The 15,730-nt window shown below is 35.2% G+C and overlaps 3 protein-coding genes across 9 annotated transcripts in view; 2 read left to right on the forward strand and 1 right to left on the reverse strand.

Moving 5' to 3' along the window:
• The window catches only part of LOC127935318 (60S acidic ribosomal protein P1-like), a 568,794-nt gene that overhangs the window by 322,624 nt on the left and 230,440 nt on the right, over positions 1-15,730 (reverse strand). The gene's annotated exons all lie outside the window — the stretch shown is intronic.
• Positions 663-3,401, forward strand: LOC127935315 (G-protein coupled receptor 20). Its single transcript, XM_052533077.1, has 2 exons — positions 663-864; positions 2,189-3,401. The coding sequence occupies exon 2, from the start codon at positions 2,191-2,193 to the stop codon at positions 3,265-3,267; it is 1,077 nt and encodes a 358-aa protein (XP_052389037.1). The 5' UTR covers positions 663-864; positions 2,189-2,190; the 3' UTR covers positions 3,268-3,401.
• LOC127935311 (solute carrier family 45 member 4-like) overlaps positions 11,948-15,730 on the forward strand; it is a 46,197-nt gene continuing 42,414 nt past the window's right edge. The window contains exons 1-2 of one of the 2 annotated variants that reach the window (XM_052533070.1): positions 11,948-12,113; positions 13,349-13,440. The gene's annotated coding sequence lies outside the window, so the exon portion shown is untranslated. The remainder of the gene's footprint in view (positions 12,114-13,348; positions 13,441-15,730) is intronic. The other variant, XM_052533071.1, reaches the window with a different exon arrangement.

Genomic DNA, 15,730 nt, shown 5'->3' on the forward strand with positions numbered 1-15,730 from the left:
AGTGTAAACATTTGTGATATATATATTTTTTAACTGTCTTAAATGTTTAATTGCCAAGCTAAATGTAATATTTAATGTGTGTATACAGTATATATTTACATTTTAGATTATCATAAAAATAACAATAATCACAATTCAAATATATTTTATAAATATATATAAAATGATTTTTTTTTACAAAATTAATTACAAAAATAAGATAAAAAAGAAAAGATTTAAAATGTCTAATCATTTATATCTTAATATTTAAATCTCTATAATTACATGTATACATCATATGTGTGTGTATGTGTATATATACATATATTTGTGTGTGTGTTTACTCTATAAACATGTGATCAATTTTTTACATAGAGATGTTTCATATAATCCACAAAAACTGGAGGAAGGGACATTCAGAACTGTATTTATCTAAATATGGACTATGGATGTGCGTTTTGCTATGGCTGATGTCCCAGAGGCCTGTTTACCGGGTGAGCTTTACGGCATTCGTCCCACAAGACGGATTGCTCTGCAAAGTGACTTTTCAGGGCTTCTGCCCAGAGTTTGGAGGGATTTTTGAGAAGATGAGAACGAGAGGGAAGGGGAGGGGAGGGTAAACAACCAGAGAAAACCAGCAGTCTTTCATTCTTAAGCGAGACTCACTTCACATGAGAGCAACTTCTTAAAAGAGAGCGTCCACTTATGCTTGAGAGGAAAAGAGACACTTCAGACTGCAAGAGGGAAAAAATGGACATTACAGCATTTAGAGATGCATTTTTTCTTTGTCTGCAAGAGTGATGAAGATTGTTGAGATTTCAGCGAAATCTTTTCTTTGATTTAAAAACTACAGAAAGAAACCGATATCCACTCGGATCAGCACCAGTGAGCACCTTTTCTTTATTTCCTTATAAATATACATTGTGTTTGAGATGTATTTATAGTTGAATGTTTAACCTCAAGCCATTGGATGTTAATTTTATATTTTCCATGGGAAATAACAGTCAGATCCCCCTGCTGACTGAACCATGTGGGGAATACTGAACATAACATGATGTTGCACAAGACCGAATCAAATGAACAAACTCATCGTATGTAAAGATCAGACGGAGTTAAATGGCTGAAGTCTGAGCTGATAAAAGAGAATCCGAGAATCTTTTACATATTTCATCAAAGCTCTGAAACGCGCACTGACGTTCAGAGAGAGTCTCAGAGCAGAGAGACGTCAGCGAACAGGAGCACAAACTCTCTCACAAAATCAAACACAGAAGAATGTTCCATTTTTAGAAAGCTATGGAAAGCTTCATGCGGTGCCCGCTGATGGGACGGCTCTGTTCGCTTCTTTAGGACTTCATCTGAGAAATACACCAACAGATTACAAATTGACTTTACACACTTAAAATTGCTAAACAGCTTAATGTATAAACTGTTCAAAAATGTGTCCCATGAAATCATTTAATTGGAACAATAATAATAATAATAACAAGCAAAATAAATGAATAATTACAATTTAAAATATATTACAATTATTTTAAATTGTAATAATATTTCTCAATATTAGTTTTTTATTTTTATTTTTTTTAAATGTATTTCTGATCAATTAAATGCAGCCTTGGTAAGCATAAGAGACTTATTTTAAAAACATAAAAATAATCTTTCCAACCACAAATGTTTGCAAACTGGATTTCATGTTGACTTTAACTCTACATGTTAATTACATTTGTAAAAACAAATGTTTTCTTTCAACTGTGATAATTAAATAATTTACCAATAATATGAATTTTATTTGTAAGCCTGAGTATGCTTAGGTAATGTAGTTTATTATTATTATTATTATTATTATTATTATGTAAAAAATTGACAAATAAAAAAAAGAAATAATAAAATATTTGGAAAAAATTACTTTGATGTTTTTTAATGTAGTTTCAAAGTGCAATAATTTTTATTGTTTATAATCCTAACCTAATAAGTTATCATATTTATATTGGATTTGTATTTATAATGTACTCAAGTGGATAATTATTATATTAATTATAATTTTTACTGTAATTTTGATTATGAAAATATGGTTTTGAGTAGTCTGTGTGTATGTGCATTTAAATTCTAAATACATTTTGTAAATGATTATGCGTTTTAAACAAATGTAGTAAATTATTATGTTTCTTTATCATTATTATATTAATTATTTAATCTATTTTCTATGTTCTAGCCATGGAGACCGTCCTCGATGGACATTCAAACATCACATCTGAGTCTCCCGTCAATACCAGCCTCCACCTGCTGGGGGTGCCGTACCTGAAGAGAATGGCGCACCTGGACGAGTCACTGTACAAGGAGTTCTACGTGCTGTGGATCATGATGATGGTGGTGAACACGCTCATGTTTGTAGTCGGCGTGGTCCTGAACAGCCTGGCTCTGTACGTATTCTGTCATCGCAGCCGCTCTAGGACCACGCCGGCCATTTACACCATAAACTTAGCAGTGGCTGACCTGCTGGTGGCGCTGTCACTCCCGGCCCGTATCGCGCTTTACCATAGCGGCGGTGACTGCGTGGCTTGTTTGTACATGCACACGTTCAGCTACTTCGTGAACATGTACTGCAGTATTTTGTTTCTCACGAGCATCTGCGTGGATCGCTATATGGCGGTGGTGCGTTCGGCGGGAAGCCGTTGGCGGAGCCCCACGGTTGCGAAAAGCGTGAGCGTTTGCATCTGGCTGTTCGCTATCGTGGTCACGTACTCCCTTCAGACATCTGCGCTGGAGTTTAATGGAGCATCTTGCTGTCGTGCCACTGTGCTTTTCACCCTCACCGTTCTGGAGTTCGTCCTGCCACTGCTAGTAATCGTAACGTTTACGATCTGCGTCGCCTGTGCGCTCGCAGACGGTCGGCTCATGCCGCAGAGCTTGGGTCGGCGTGCGCGTGCCGTTCGGCTTCTTGTGGCTGTGCTGCTGGTGTTCACCGTGTGCTTCACGCCATATCACGTACGCGAGGCCGTGGTGTATTTCCAGCTAGGAGGCAGCAGAGAGCAGCATGTGGTGGCGTATCATGTGACCATCACGCTCAGCAGTTTGAACAGCTGTCTGGATCCTGTGGTTTACTGCTTCGTGCCTGATAGTTTCCGCTCTGCATTGCGTAGAGAACAGAAGAAGAGATTTGGAGAGCATCCGATGGCCATAAAGGGAAACAGGAGCAGCAAAGCTGCAGAAACACCGACGGCTATTGCGTACAGCGTCGCAACCCTCACGCTCACACCCTCCATACTGCCGGCCAGAGACATTCCCGCCTGAAATAAAACAATCACAACCATGGAAATCTTTAGCAATTAGAAAGGAGTTTCATCCTTTAAAGTGCCCCTATAATGCAATTGTCACGGTTCTTAATATTGTTTGGGAGTCTCCTACAATAGCTTTACATGCATGCAAGGTCAAAAACTTTTCTGTTTTCTCAAAATATGCATTTAATATCACCAAATTTTCCCTCAATTCTACTAGCAGTACTAAGATTCAGTCACTCCCTTCCCCCGCCTTCTCTGCTCTGATTGGTCAGATGTTCCAGTCTGTTGTGATTGGTCTACCATGTACAGCACGTTTCGGAAACGATACGCCCATTACCACAGTTCAATTGAAAATGTACACATATATTATTGATCATACTTACAGCTTGTCATTTAGTGGAGACAGCTGGTCCAATTAAAATGGGGACTGAGCCATCTTTCAGGAGCAAGTGTTTTGTGAAACACTCATTGAACTCCCTGAGATTAGAGAAGCAGTCGACTGTAAAATGAGGGGAACACAAAAAAAGATTGGGCTTGTACTGCTGTGGTACAGTGGAAAAATGAATCTTACAGTATCACTGGATCAGCTCCAATTCTAATTATGACATCTTAGTCCAGAAGCCAATCATCAGGTGGAAAACCTGTGATGTCATTTAATGGGTGGAGCATCTGGGTGCCTGGGCCAATCAGTACAGAGAAATATTTTTAAAGCATTTTCTCTCACAATGGAGGACACAGCATCTTCTCAACATGATGTTAACTACATGAACAAGCTACACTTGTTTCAGGGCGGGTCGGGTTGTTCACGGCCAGCCGACGTAGAACAAATGTGTTACCCTGTGATGTGTAGTCATCACAGAAGTGGGATTTTGAACTACTGACGACTCGTTTGGGCTATTCAGAGTCGATTATTTCTTTTGAGAGATAGTAACTTTAACTATTGTGAACGTTTGTCTTTAAAACTTTGCAGATTGTGTACAGCAAAACTACAGACTATACTAAAGTATATATACGTAATGGCATGATGGGGCACTTTAAGAAATAAAAATCATATTCCTTAAAATAAAGGTTCTTTATGGGTATTTGTGGTTCACTGAGAGCAAATGGAGACTCTAGATCAATGTTTCTGAACCATGGACCTGGACCCACTAAACATGATTTAAAATAAGACACAACAAACTATTTTTTTTTTTTATTTGTTCCCTCAACAATTGGTATTTTATTTTAAAATCTGTCTTTGAAAACCTCTGTATATTTTAAAAAAAATTAATTTACCATTTTAAAAGTGATTTTTTTTTTAAATGCATATGTTTATTTATTAATTTTTAAGACACACACACACACACACACACACACACAAAAGTGGAAAAGCGATGGAAATTAATTAAATCTAAGAAAAAGTCATGGAAATACATACAGTTTAAATGTCAGTTGTTTGTTGTATGCTGGCTCTTATACCGTACACGGGGCTCTCATAAAGGTGGTTTATTTTGCTCCTCACATGATTTAATGGAGGTGCTGGCTCCTGTGTTTATGTGTGAAGACCACACTGAGCCCATGACACACTTACAGAGACCTGCACGATTACACACAAACATCTTTAAAACTGAAGTTAAACCGCTTTTTATGATCTGTTTAAACCACCTGTGGATTTCTGTCAAAACAAATGGAACCAGTGTCTGTCCAGAATCTCTGCAGAAACTGTTTATTCTCCTAATTTAATTAATTAATTCTCCTTAAGAAAAAAAAACAAATATATAAAATTGTAGTTATTGAATTATTTTGTTTTGTTTTTCCTTTCAGGAGAATAAATGGTTGTAGAGATAAATAAAATAATTGTAATTACAAAATTATATAAAATAATATTACAATATATAATAATGTAATAATATATACAATATATATATATATATATACACACACACACACACACACACACAAAATACAATATTATATACGTCCTGCATATATATATATGTTTTAACTGTTTAATTTCTATAATTCCATCATGCTGATAACTATTATTCTAAAATGTGGTAAATATTGTAAATAAAATAATAATAAAGAATATTAAATAAAAAGAATGTATGTATTTTATAAATATAAATATATTCAAACTATATAAATTGAAAGTAAATAATAAATGATGTTTACGGTATATACATTTTTTTTAATTAAAGAATATTTTATTTTAAGTTTATATATATATATATATATATATATATATATATATATATATATATATATATATATATATATATATATATATATATATATATATATATATTTGTTTTCAGTTCTTAAAAAGTGGATATTTGCTGACTGTGAGACACTACATTTACCACAAGAGGGCCACATTTCTTTCAAAATGTAAATAATGTAAAAATGGTTTGTAGATGAAGGGTGGCTATAAAGATGTTGCTTTCTAAATAATGTACATACTGTCTTGATGTCAAATAACAAACAAATAAAAAAACAAATTAACAGTAATAATCATACTAGTCTGTCACTATCTGTCACCTTTTTAATGTGTAGTTTATAACTATATAGTCTGCTTTTTATGTGTTGTTTGTTATTAAAGTTAAACCCATTAATATGCAGTGTTGGGAAGGTCACTTCGGAGTCACCCTATTGAGAATTTAATAAGTAGTGTAGCTATTTCAGTTAATGTAGCGGATTACATTTTTGATTACTTTTCTTAATGTCTAAGGAATGTTTTCAGCTGTTCATCAGGTTGTGGCCTAAAGCTCTCTTTTTACAGAAAATATTTATATGTAATGCCCTTTGTAATTGTTAACATTTCCATAAGTAACTGTAATATACATTTATCCTGTGTGTGTGTGTGTGTGTGTGTGTGTGTGTGTGTGTGTGTGTGTGTGTGTGTGTGTGCGTGCGTGCGTGCGTGTGTGTGTGTGTGTGTGTGTGTGTGTGTGTGTGTGTGTGTGTGTGTGTGTGAGATCATGTTAAAGTCATCTATTAATTGAATACACAGTAAACAGATTGATAAAACTTTCATGCTTTAGATTTTACTTGTCAATCAGGGTTTACTACTACATTAGTTAGCATGAACTAACAAAATAAAAATACTCCTAAATAATTAATTAATCTTAGTTGATATTAATTTCAACATTTACTACATCATAAAAACAAAAGTTGTGTCTATCAATATTATGTAAATGACCCAAGTTTATTTTGATTTAAAAGACTATTTCTATTACTGATTATAAATTGATTTATTGTTTATATTATTTAATGCGCCTGAGCTAACACGACTTAGCAATGAATATTTTATTTTTACTATTGTTAATAAAGATGAATGAATAATGTAACAGATGTGTTGCTCACTGACTAACACTAACTAATGGGACCTTATTGTAAACTATTACCAAAATCTTTAATATTTTATGCATAAAGAAGATGAGTCTTCCTTGTTGAAGGTTTTCAGACACTCTTTTGTGAGTCACTGTGTCACAGGTGAGCCATTAGAAATGTATGTCTACTGGTTAAACTGGTTTCACACTCTGTGACCTTTATCACACTTGTTTTCACATGCTAATATGTTTTTCTTTGCACAGGCTCCACTCACAGTTTACCTTTATTGTTTTTCAGTCATTTCAAATATGAAATAATATTTACCAGACTTGATAGAAAACACTTTATATGTTATGAAATATCATATTGTCAGGCATGACTCCATGTGGATTCAGTATCTGGTAAGTTTTTCTCCCCTCATGAACTGTTTTGCACATGCCGAATGCTTCATAAATCATATTCTGTCTGTTTACAGCGGTTATGCATATGGTCATATATTCCATAATATGTCATTTGTCTTGTTATTCCATAAAAGAAAACCTTGGTGCAAACACAAGCTCTTTTTCATCGATCACAGTTCATAATATGTTCAGCATTAATTTGCTGGCAAATAAAGTGTGCAAAAACTCTCTTATTCCAAAATGCATCTGTCAAAGTCGGTGGAAATGCTGACGTGAAGAAATGTCAAGGTGCCAGAAAATGATTTCTGTTTTATACAGCTCAGTAGTTTCATTGAAGACTGTCTGTGGTTGTTTTCAGATTGAGGTTTGAAGTAACAACACAATCAGATGTCCCCCTGCAGAGGACTGGGTAGTAAAAAAAAAATACTAAAGATTCATGCAAAAACAGAAAACCTCAACCTAAAAATATAAAATGTGTGAGAAATGCAATAATTCCGTTTTTTTATTGTCTTATTTATATTGTTTTCCATGCACACACAAACGTATTTGTGGTGACTATCCGCATGTACGTTTTACTGCTATAAATACGTCAAAGTTGTACGTTTTTATGTGCATGAAAACATAAGTAAATGTACGTGTTGTAGAACCACATTTAACGTAAAAATACACACGTATTCTCATGAGATCACGTTGCAATAATTGTTATAATAGTACCTTACATTAATTGCACTTACTGTAAGTACTGTTTATTTACTTCTGCCTTTTTTGTTGTCTTTTTCTCAAAGAGTGTAAAATCGGTTTCTCACAACATTTTTCAGTCTAGAAACATCTTGAGATCAAAAGACGAATAAACCAAAACCGAACTTTGACAGATGTTTTGACTGTGAAACTCAGCTAGATGATGAAACTATGAATTTTCCTTGGATGATTCAGAAGAAAAGACAAAATGTCTTGCATTTCATAAGTTCTCATGTATTTCATATTTTAGTCTTCAACAAGCCACAATAAAGTTGTTGTTGTTTTTTTTTGACACGTTATTGATGTTTTTTGGAAACTGCATGGAAATCATTAATGGAGGTCGCAATATAACACCAATTTTGTTCAGCCTTACAAAAATTTTTTTTGCATGCACATTCATAACTCTAAACAAGAAAAACTCACCAAATTTCAATCAGAGCATAATAGTTTAAACAGTATTTCAAGTATGAGTTGATTAACATATTATTAATTATTTAAGTATAAGTCTAAACAAACTATGTCAAACAGTTAATTTTATGAGCAAAATTAGAAATAATATTTTGCAAATAACTGGATAAACTGTGTTACATAAACTTTGAAGGATTCAATAATCACCTTAGACTCTTAAAAAAAGGTCCAAAAGCTGTCACTGGGGCAGGACCTTTTCAAAAGGTTTTCACTTAGGTACAAAGGTGTGCCTTTTGAAAAGGAACCGCCCTAGTAACAGATTTTGTACCTTTTGTTCTGAGAGCGTACAAACCTGTTTGTTTAAATGTTATTCCTGAAGCGTTTCCTTCCTTTATTTTTGATCGTTTGTGTTGTGTTTTGTTCTCCTGAGCTCATTTTGAGCCTTTTTGATAGAGTTACAATAATGTCAGATTTACTCTACATTTATCAAAGACATGCTCAGGGGACAAAACATTTCCTTCGTGTTTTTTCCTGGAACTGAATCAGAAGGGTTTTTATCTCAGTTAAAGCAGACAATGTGAACAGAATTGTCTTAATACAGTTTCAAAAGAGCAATCTTTTTTTTTGGAAGTTTTGAAGTTTTAGGCAAATGTGTGAAGAAAAACAACTGTGTCCAAAAAGTTCAATGGAGATCTTCTTTCAAAACCTTGAAAAATTCAGTAGCTGCATAAAAGTTTTTAATCTTCATTCACAGTTTATTCCCATTTGCAGCTGCTCTCAAATCTCATTCACACACATTCAAGTACGACACACATTCGATTTGGTTTGATGTCGATAACAGATGGTTACAAGCATGGTGCAATCTTGGTTAAACGCCTGAAATACACAGAAACAGTAAATGTATTTAATTTTGTATCCCTGCTTGAAAGGCCACCAACAATAAGATCTAGAAAGAACAAAGTACATGTTTATCTTTTCATTTTAAATAGTTTCAAGTTGTTTTGGGGAAGTACAACCAGTGAGTTTTAGGGTTTTAGTTTTAGGATTGTTCTTATGAATTTCTGAAAAGTTTCTGTCTGTTTTTAATAAGCCGTTGAACATTGATGTTTACTATTGCTGTGAGTGATCTTAGGTTTCTGTGTGCTGGCTATTTCTTGCATTATTTGTTCCTAATAAAAGACTCTTAACTACACATTGTCATGGTATTATTGTGACATTATAATGGTAACATTAAATTTAATTTAATTAATACAATTAATTACCAGCAATGCATAAAACTAGTAAAATGTATTTAAAAGAACAACTGATTTTACTCAATTATATCAGATTTGTAAGTTAAATTTAATCAATAAAATTTAACAGGTCAAGTTAAATTTTTATTTTTACTTGACTTAGTTAACTAGATTTACTTAATTTCCAAATGTGTGTTTAAAAAATGCTCGTGCAAAAACTTGCCAAATAAAAATTAGCTAAGCAAAACTAAACAAATTCAGTGTAATTTTACGTTCTGGGGTTAAAAATAAGCTGAACGGAGCTCCAGGGAGAGCACGCGCTGTGATTGGCCGAGGTGTGAAAGTGAAGGAAGAGAAACGGAGACTCCGGATAATCACACACTTCACACGGATGAACAATAGCGTCTGGAGCTCGGCCAGGATCGACTGCTCTCCGACTCAGAGTTCATCAACACAATGACTTCCGGTCGCGACGTTGTGTAGTCTGCGCGCGGGCCTCGGTCCCAGATCTCAGCGGAACACCAGAACCTGTTTGTGTCGCGCTGCTGGGTGACCCGTCTTCCTCCAGACATTCATCAGCGCTGAAAGACCGATGACTGCACAACATCTCCCCCGAGTCTCTATCACAACAGCTTGATTTATTCCTCTCACTCGGACAATAAAAGCAACAAATAACCCTCAGGACGAATCCTGACGTGCGTCATGACCTGAGAAGAAATAATGGTCTGAGCTTTCTGTTTCTGAATGTATTAATAAACACAGCCGGGGTTAACTTAGAACGAGATCAGGGTCAAATCGAGAAATTACTCAACTAAACAAGATCAATCCGAAGTCAAACAGATGTCTTGTAGAAAGCAATCAGCATATAGGCTATCAAGAGAAAATATAAACGTTTTCTTAATATATATGTGTGTGTGTGTGTGTGTAAAGCATTAAAACATTAAAATACTGATGCAATGCAAAATGGTATGACGGGATCATATTCCCAGATGTTACCATATTTTCCCAGGAATACATTTTTTTTAGTTTTGAGTATAGATTTATACTTTTATATTTTTTATTATTATAATATTATTGTAATATTTAGATCTTTTATTTCATTTTTTTTTTTAGATTTTATGTCATAATATTGTAAGCCGTTTTTTGTTTATTTAAGTTTTTATGTGCTTTTGCAATTATTTTTTTATTATTTGTTGGACATTTAGGGTGAATAATGATTGAAAGGATTGAAACCTTTTTCCTGTCTGTTTGACCTCTGTGAAGCTATTCAGCAGTTTCTTGTTGACTTCAGCGTGTGAAACACACAGTTGTGATCAGAACCTGTTTCCAGACCTCTAGGAGACGGTGAATTTAAACAGGAGCTTTGTTTTCTGACTGATATGTTGATGTATATGTGATCTGTCAGAGGTCACAGGCAACAGAATGGTCTGCGAGAGACTTTGACGTGCTGTTCTCAGTGGAGATGGCGTGATTGAATTAGCGATACGCTCAAACAGGAAGTGTTTTGTGAGATTTCCCACTGCTTGTTATTCTTATAGATGTATTATACCCAGCACTTCCACATGGTGCTATCAGCTTCCCTTCTGTGTCCCAGCACTGAGTCACACTGAGACGTGCTATTTAACCTCAACTCTCCTCAGATTCTGAGCTGAATATCAGTTAAAATCATGTTCATTTCATAAGAAATTATATATTCACAGATCATTAAATTTTCACTTGACTTTTTAGAATCAAGACTGAATTTTTAAATCATATTGAACAGTACATATAAAAAAATATGTCAACTAAGTAATTCCCTAACACATTATTAACCTGTAATGACATATATACATGTACAGGCCATACTAACATACAACCCTCAAATGCACACACACACACACACACACACACACATATGTTGGTGCAGTGGGTTATGTTATTGATCATTTCGACACAGCATCACATCCTGTGTTTGATTGACAGCTGATGGGGTGGCACACAGGTCATGCCCACAGGCCCGTCAGAAGAAATTAGGACAGAGTTTTACTGAAGGCAATATATTGATCATATTTATTAATTATTCTGCGCTGTATGAAATGTGTATTGAGTAAAACAGAAATAAATTATTACATTTTGGGTATTTTATATTATGTATTTATTTTAGTCAGTTTGATATGTGCTTATCTAATTTTTATTTTTTATATTACTGTTCAGGTGTAGTTTATATACATTTTATAATATATATATAGAGAGAGAGAGAGAGAGAGAGAATTTAACTTTAAGCATTTTTTAATCATTAATTTTTATACATGAATAAAAATATATTTCACATATTTAAAATAATGTTTCGATTTATAGTTTCGATTTAGTTATGATTTTTTTTAAATAATATTATCAGGTTTCCTTTTAAAATTTATTTTATGTGCTTTATTAGTGCTTTATCTTAAACTTTTTTTCAGCTAGTTGCCAAGGCGTCATTTAAGGTTTCCATACATAATTACACATTCATACTGTCTCTCGGTCCATTGCACTTCAGCAGCAGTCAGGTGGCGGCTGACGTCGTTACCTTTAAATTCTAAACCCCGCCCCATATGCAAATTAAGCTCCATATCAGTCGGAGGAAGCTGCTCGCGTCTGTCAGAGAGATTTCGCCTTTAAAGGCGCATTAAAACAGCGGCTGAAGTGCAGAACCCGAGCAAAGCAGCAGGAGCAGCAGCACAACATCACCACAAACAACAACAACAACATCTCTGACAGAGAGAAATAAACACAGAAACGCGCGCGCCAGGGTGAGTGAGTGTGTTTACAATGTTACAGTGTTGCGTTTGCGCGGCGGCGGCTTCTTTGATCGCATGATTGATGTTCTGCGTCCTGTGCGTGTCATCATTTACAAACGATTCTTCACACATCTGCAGCTCTGTTTGTTATTAGTAGCTGATTCATGATTAAGATTTATATCTGCGCTCTTCATAAATGTTCACGGATGCATTAGTTTCCATCAGCAGCTATAGAGGCTCCATTAGGGGTTTAAATAAATGCTGTATGTCTGTCACCGCTATTAAATGTTAGTGGTTGGTTCGTCACTGGTACATATGATGTTGACAGTTGCTGGTGTATGATCCATAAATTGTTTATAATAGATTTGTATGTGCAGATGAGTGTAGTTCTGTGAGGTTTCCCCATGTCAGTGTTGAGTATGTGTGTACTGTACATGTGAACCTGCTGGTGGGCAGAGAGCTGATGGATGTCTGTTACACAACTGTGAGCTTCCTGGTGTCCCGTTCACTTATACTGGTGTAGTGTGCACCAAATCTCACCATGAGCTTCACAAACTATCTCTTTATCCCTGAATTTCAGGAGAGAGATCATTACTATCCCTGGTAACATATTTAAGTGCCAAAAGCACCACAGTATTACCATGTTTTTGACAAGATGTCATGGGAATACCATGTTTTTGAACAATAATCTATCCGTCCATATGTATCCTTTAACAAACTATCATTAGACCTTAGTGCATTTGATGCATAAATGACTTATTTCCATTTCACATATCCATAGCATCACACAAATAATTCTGCTGTTCAAACCATTTATTATGATCTTAATTCTGGAGAAACATAATGAGATGCAATACAGCATGTCAGCTTGTTTTCCATGTAACAAAATGAGATCTATATTCCCATGTGTGCTTCAAAACAGACCAAAAACACAATGAAAGTGAAATTTAATGGCAAGCTATTCCTTTAAAGAGGTTGTTGCCTTTGCATATGTTTGTTTGAATATTCAAACTCAATATAAAAGGCAGTGTTCAGTTGAAACTAGGGTGACAAGGTGTTTTTTTTTTATTTGGTGAGTTTTATGCCAGCTTGTATGTCAAGCACAATTTTCTCTCCTCTCATTGAAAATGCATTGAAGCGGCACGTAAACTGACTCCTGTGCGATGCAAAGCATGTGTGTGTGGCTGGTTTACTGCAGACTGCTGGTTGGTGTGCTTTACTAACCCGTGTCTGGACGCTCTCTGCAGGTTCTCAGCCAGCTGTTTGTCCAGACAGAAGAAACAACGCTGCTCTCGTATGTGGTCTGACTAGATATTTATGAAGCTTTCAAGGCCTTTTGGTGAGTCACAGTGGCTTTGCGCTGCTCCTGTTCTCTCTGCTGGACTGCGTTCAAACTAATATCATGTTATACAAGAATAGTACATTGTGTCCTTGAAGTGAATAGTGCTTCTAAATGTCATATATTCATTTATCCGCTTTTTTAAATTATTGTTGTCATTTTTTTCCTTTTAAATGCATTAATATTGTTAAACAATGAACCTATATATATATATATATAAACATAATAATAATAATAATAATAATATATTTGTTGTTTTTTAAGAATATTTCTAATATGTATTTTAGATATTTTTGGTCAAAGCACCTCAACTGGTCAGATTTGACCTGTGATGTCTCCATCTGTGTTGTGTAATCTGATCTGTTCATGTCAGTCACATGATCAGTGTGAAATTTACAGTGCAGCAGCTTCCAGTTTGTCAAGATACAATGTTTCAAAGTAGCTAGTTATACTACAAGATGATATGATAATTATTTTTACCTGTGTTTATCTGGCAAAACCCATCGGTTTTCATCAGGTGGCAGGGTTAAACTTGTATATGGCTTTCGTGATCCGTATGGGATATGCAGTGTAATTGGGCGGGCCACAGTGCTGGTTTCTCCCAGTGTGCTTCAGGCTAGAGACCTGCATTCCCACGGGACCTGATGCAACCGAGTGCTGCGCAGGACTTGATGGGAAAGTGCAGGCAGATAGACACTTGTGTGTGTTCAGGATGCAGGAGAATAAAATGACCCCAACCCTAACCTAAATTGAAAAAATCTTAACATAAAATATCTAATAATAAAAATGTTTTACTCCGCTGTTGCACAAAAGCAACAAGGAAACGAAATAAAAACAATTAACAGATCCAAGCATAGGAAGAGTCATTATAACACACGAAGTGTAGACATTATGAAAGATTCATTGTGCATATATTAATTATGGTATGACTGAGGTTTGTGAGATCACGATGAACTGAGATGTCAGCTTTTTAGAGATTATAAAGGGCCATGCCAAACCATGCACACCGCAGCCTATGCTTGCTTTTCTGTTTCGAGAAATCTTGCACTCCTGAAGTGGTAATGCAGCCAACAACTCTGGAGCCTGTTAATGGAACAGTCTGTCTCTGTTTTTAAACGAATTAAGAACTACATTTGATCTTCAGTGACTAGACGCAAGCCGAACCACTTCATGCGTATTGCAATAGAGGACACTGTAATGGTTTCCACTGATTCTGAAATATTTTTTTGTTTGCTGGGGTGGTAATATTATTCATTAATAGAAAAGAGGGGCCCAAAAATTTATTTTGCCTTTATCACGATTATAAGAGGTAAATCCGGCCCTGCCCATACAGAGTTAGTTTTTGCTTTCAAAACTTATATTGACTTATTGAATTATATTCACATTCAGGCAATAATACACACCAGTCAACTCCTTTTTAGCACAGTTTATAGTCATAAAAACATAGAGGAATCTACTTGAATGGTATGCTTATATTTGGGATACAAATAAGACTTACACATATCCTATATAAACGATTAGGTCACAGGTGTTATATTGTGACCATATTAAGTTTATTAAAATCTTATTTTATGAATGGCTGTTTTTGTGTGTCAGCACCACAATGAATGGCATGTTGATCAGTCAGCATCCAGAATGTGTTTTAATGCATTTTTTTAATGATAATTTCTTCTGTCTTGGTGAGAATTGTATTTCTTCAAGGCCGTCTGGTGTTCTAAGTGATGCAGATGAATGCAGTGTGTGATCCCTTTCTCAGCAGGGACTGTTGCATAAGATCTTTATTTAGTAAAAGCCTCTCAACACTGAGGACTTTCAGTACGGGACAGACACTGTAAAGCTCTGCGCTTTCACTTCTATTTGAAGTGCTCCTCAATGAACCACTTCATTTCTTTTTCTGATTAAAATTAATTTCACAATGATTTACACAGTATTTTTAGAATGTTGTTTATATCTAGGGTGCTCTGGGTGGTTTTCAGGGTGTTCGTAGGGTTTTTTAGAATGTTGTTTGTATCTAGGGTGTTCTGGGTGGTTGCCAGGGTGTTCATAGGGGTTTTTTTTTAGAATGTTTATATCTAGGGTGTTCTGGGTGGTTGCCAGGGTGTTCATAGGGTTTTTTAGAATGTTGTTTGTATCTAGGGTGTTCTGGGTGGTTGCCAGGGTGTTCATAGGGTTTTTTAGAATGTTGTTTGTATCTAGGGTGTTCTGGATGGTTGCCAGGGTGCTCGTATGGGTTTTTAGAATGTTGTTTGTATCTAGGGTGTTCTGGGTGGTTGCCAGGGTGTTCTTAGGG

The sequence above is a fragment of the Carassius gibelio genome, chromosome A19 (assembly GCF_023724105.1).
Source record: "Carassius gibelio isolate Cgi1373 ecotype wild population from Czech Republic chromosome A19, carGib1.2-hapl.c, whole genome shotgun sequence".
Taxonomy (NCBI): Eukaryota; Metazoa; Chordata; class Actinopteri; order Cypriniformes; family Cyprinidae; genus Carassius; species Carassius gibelio.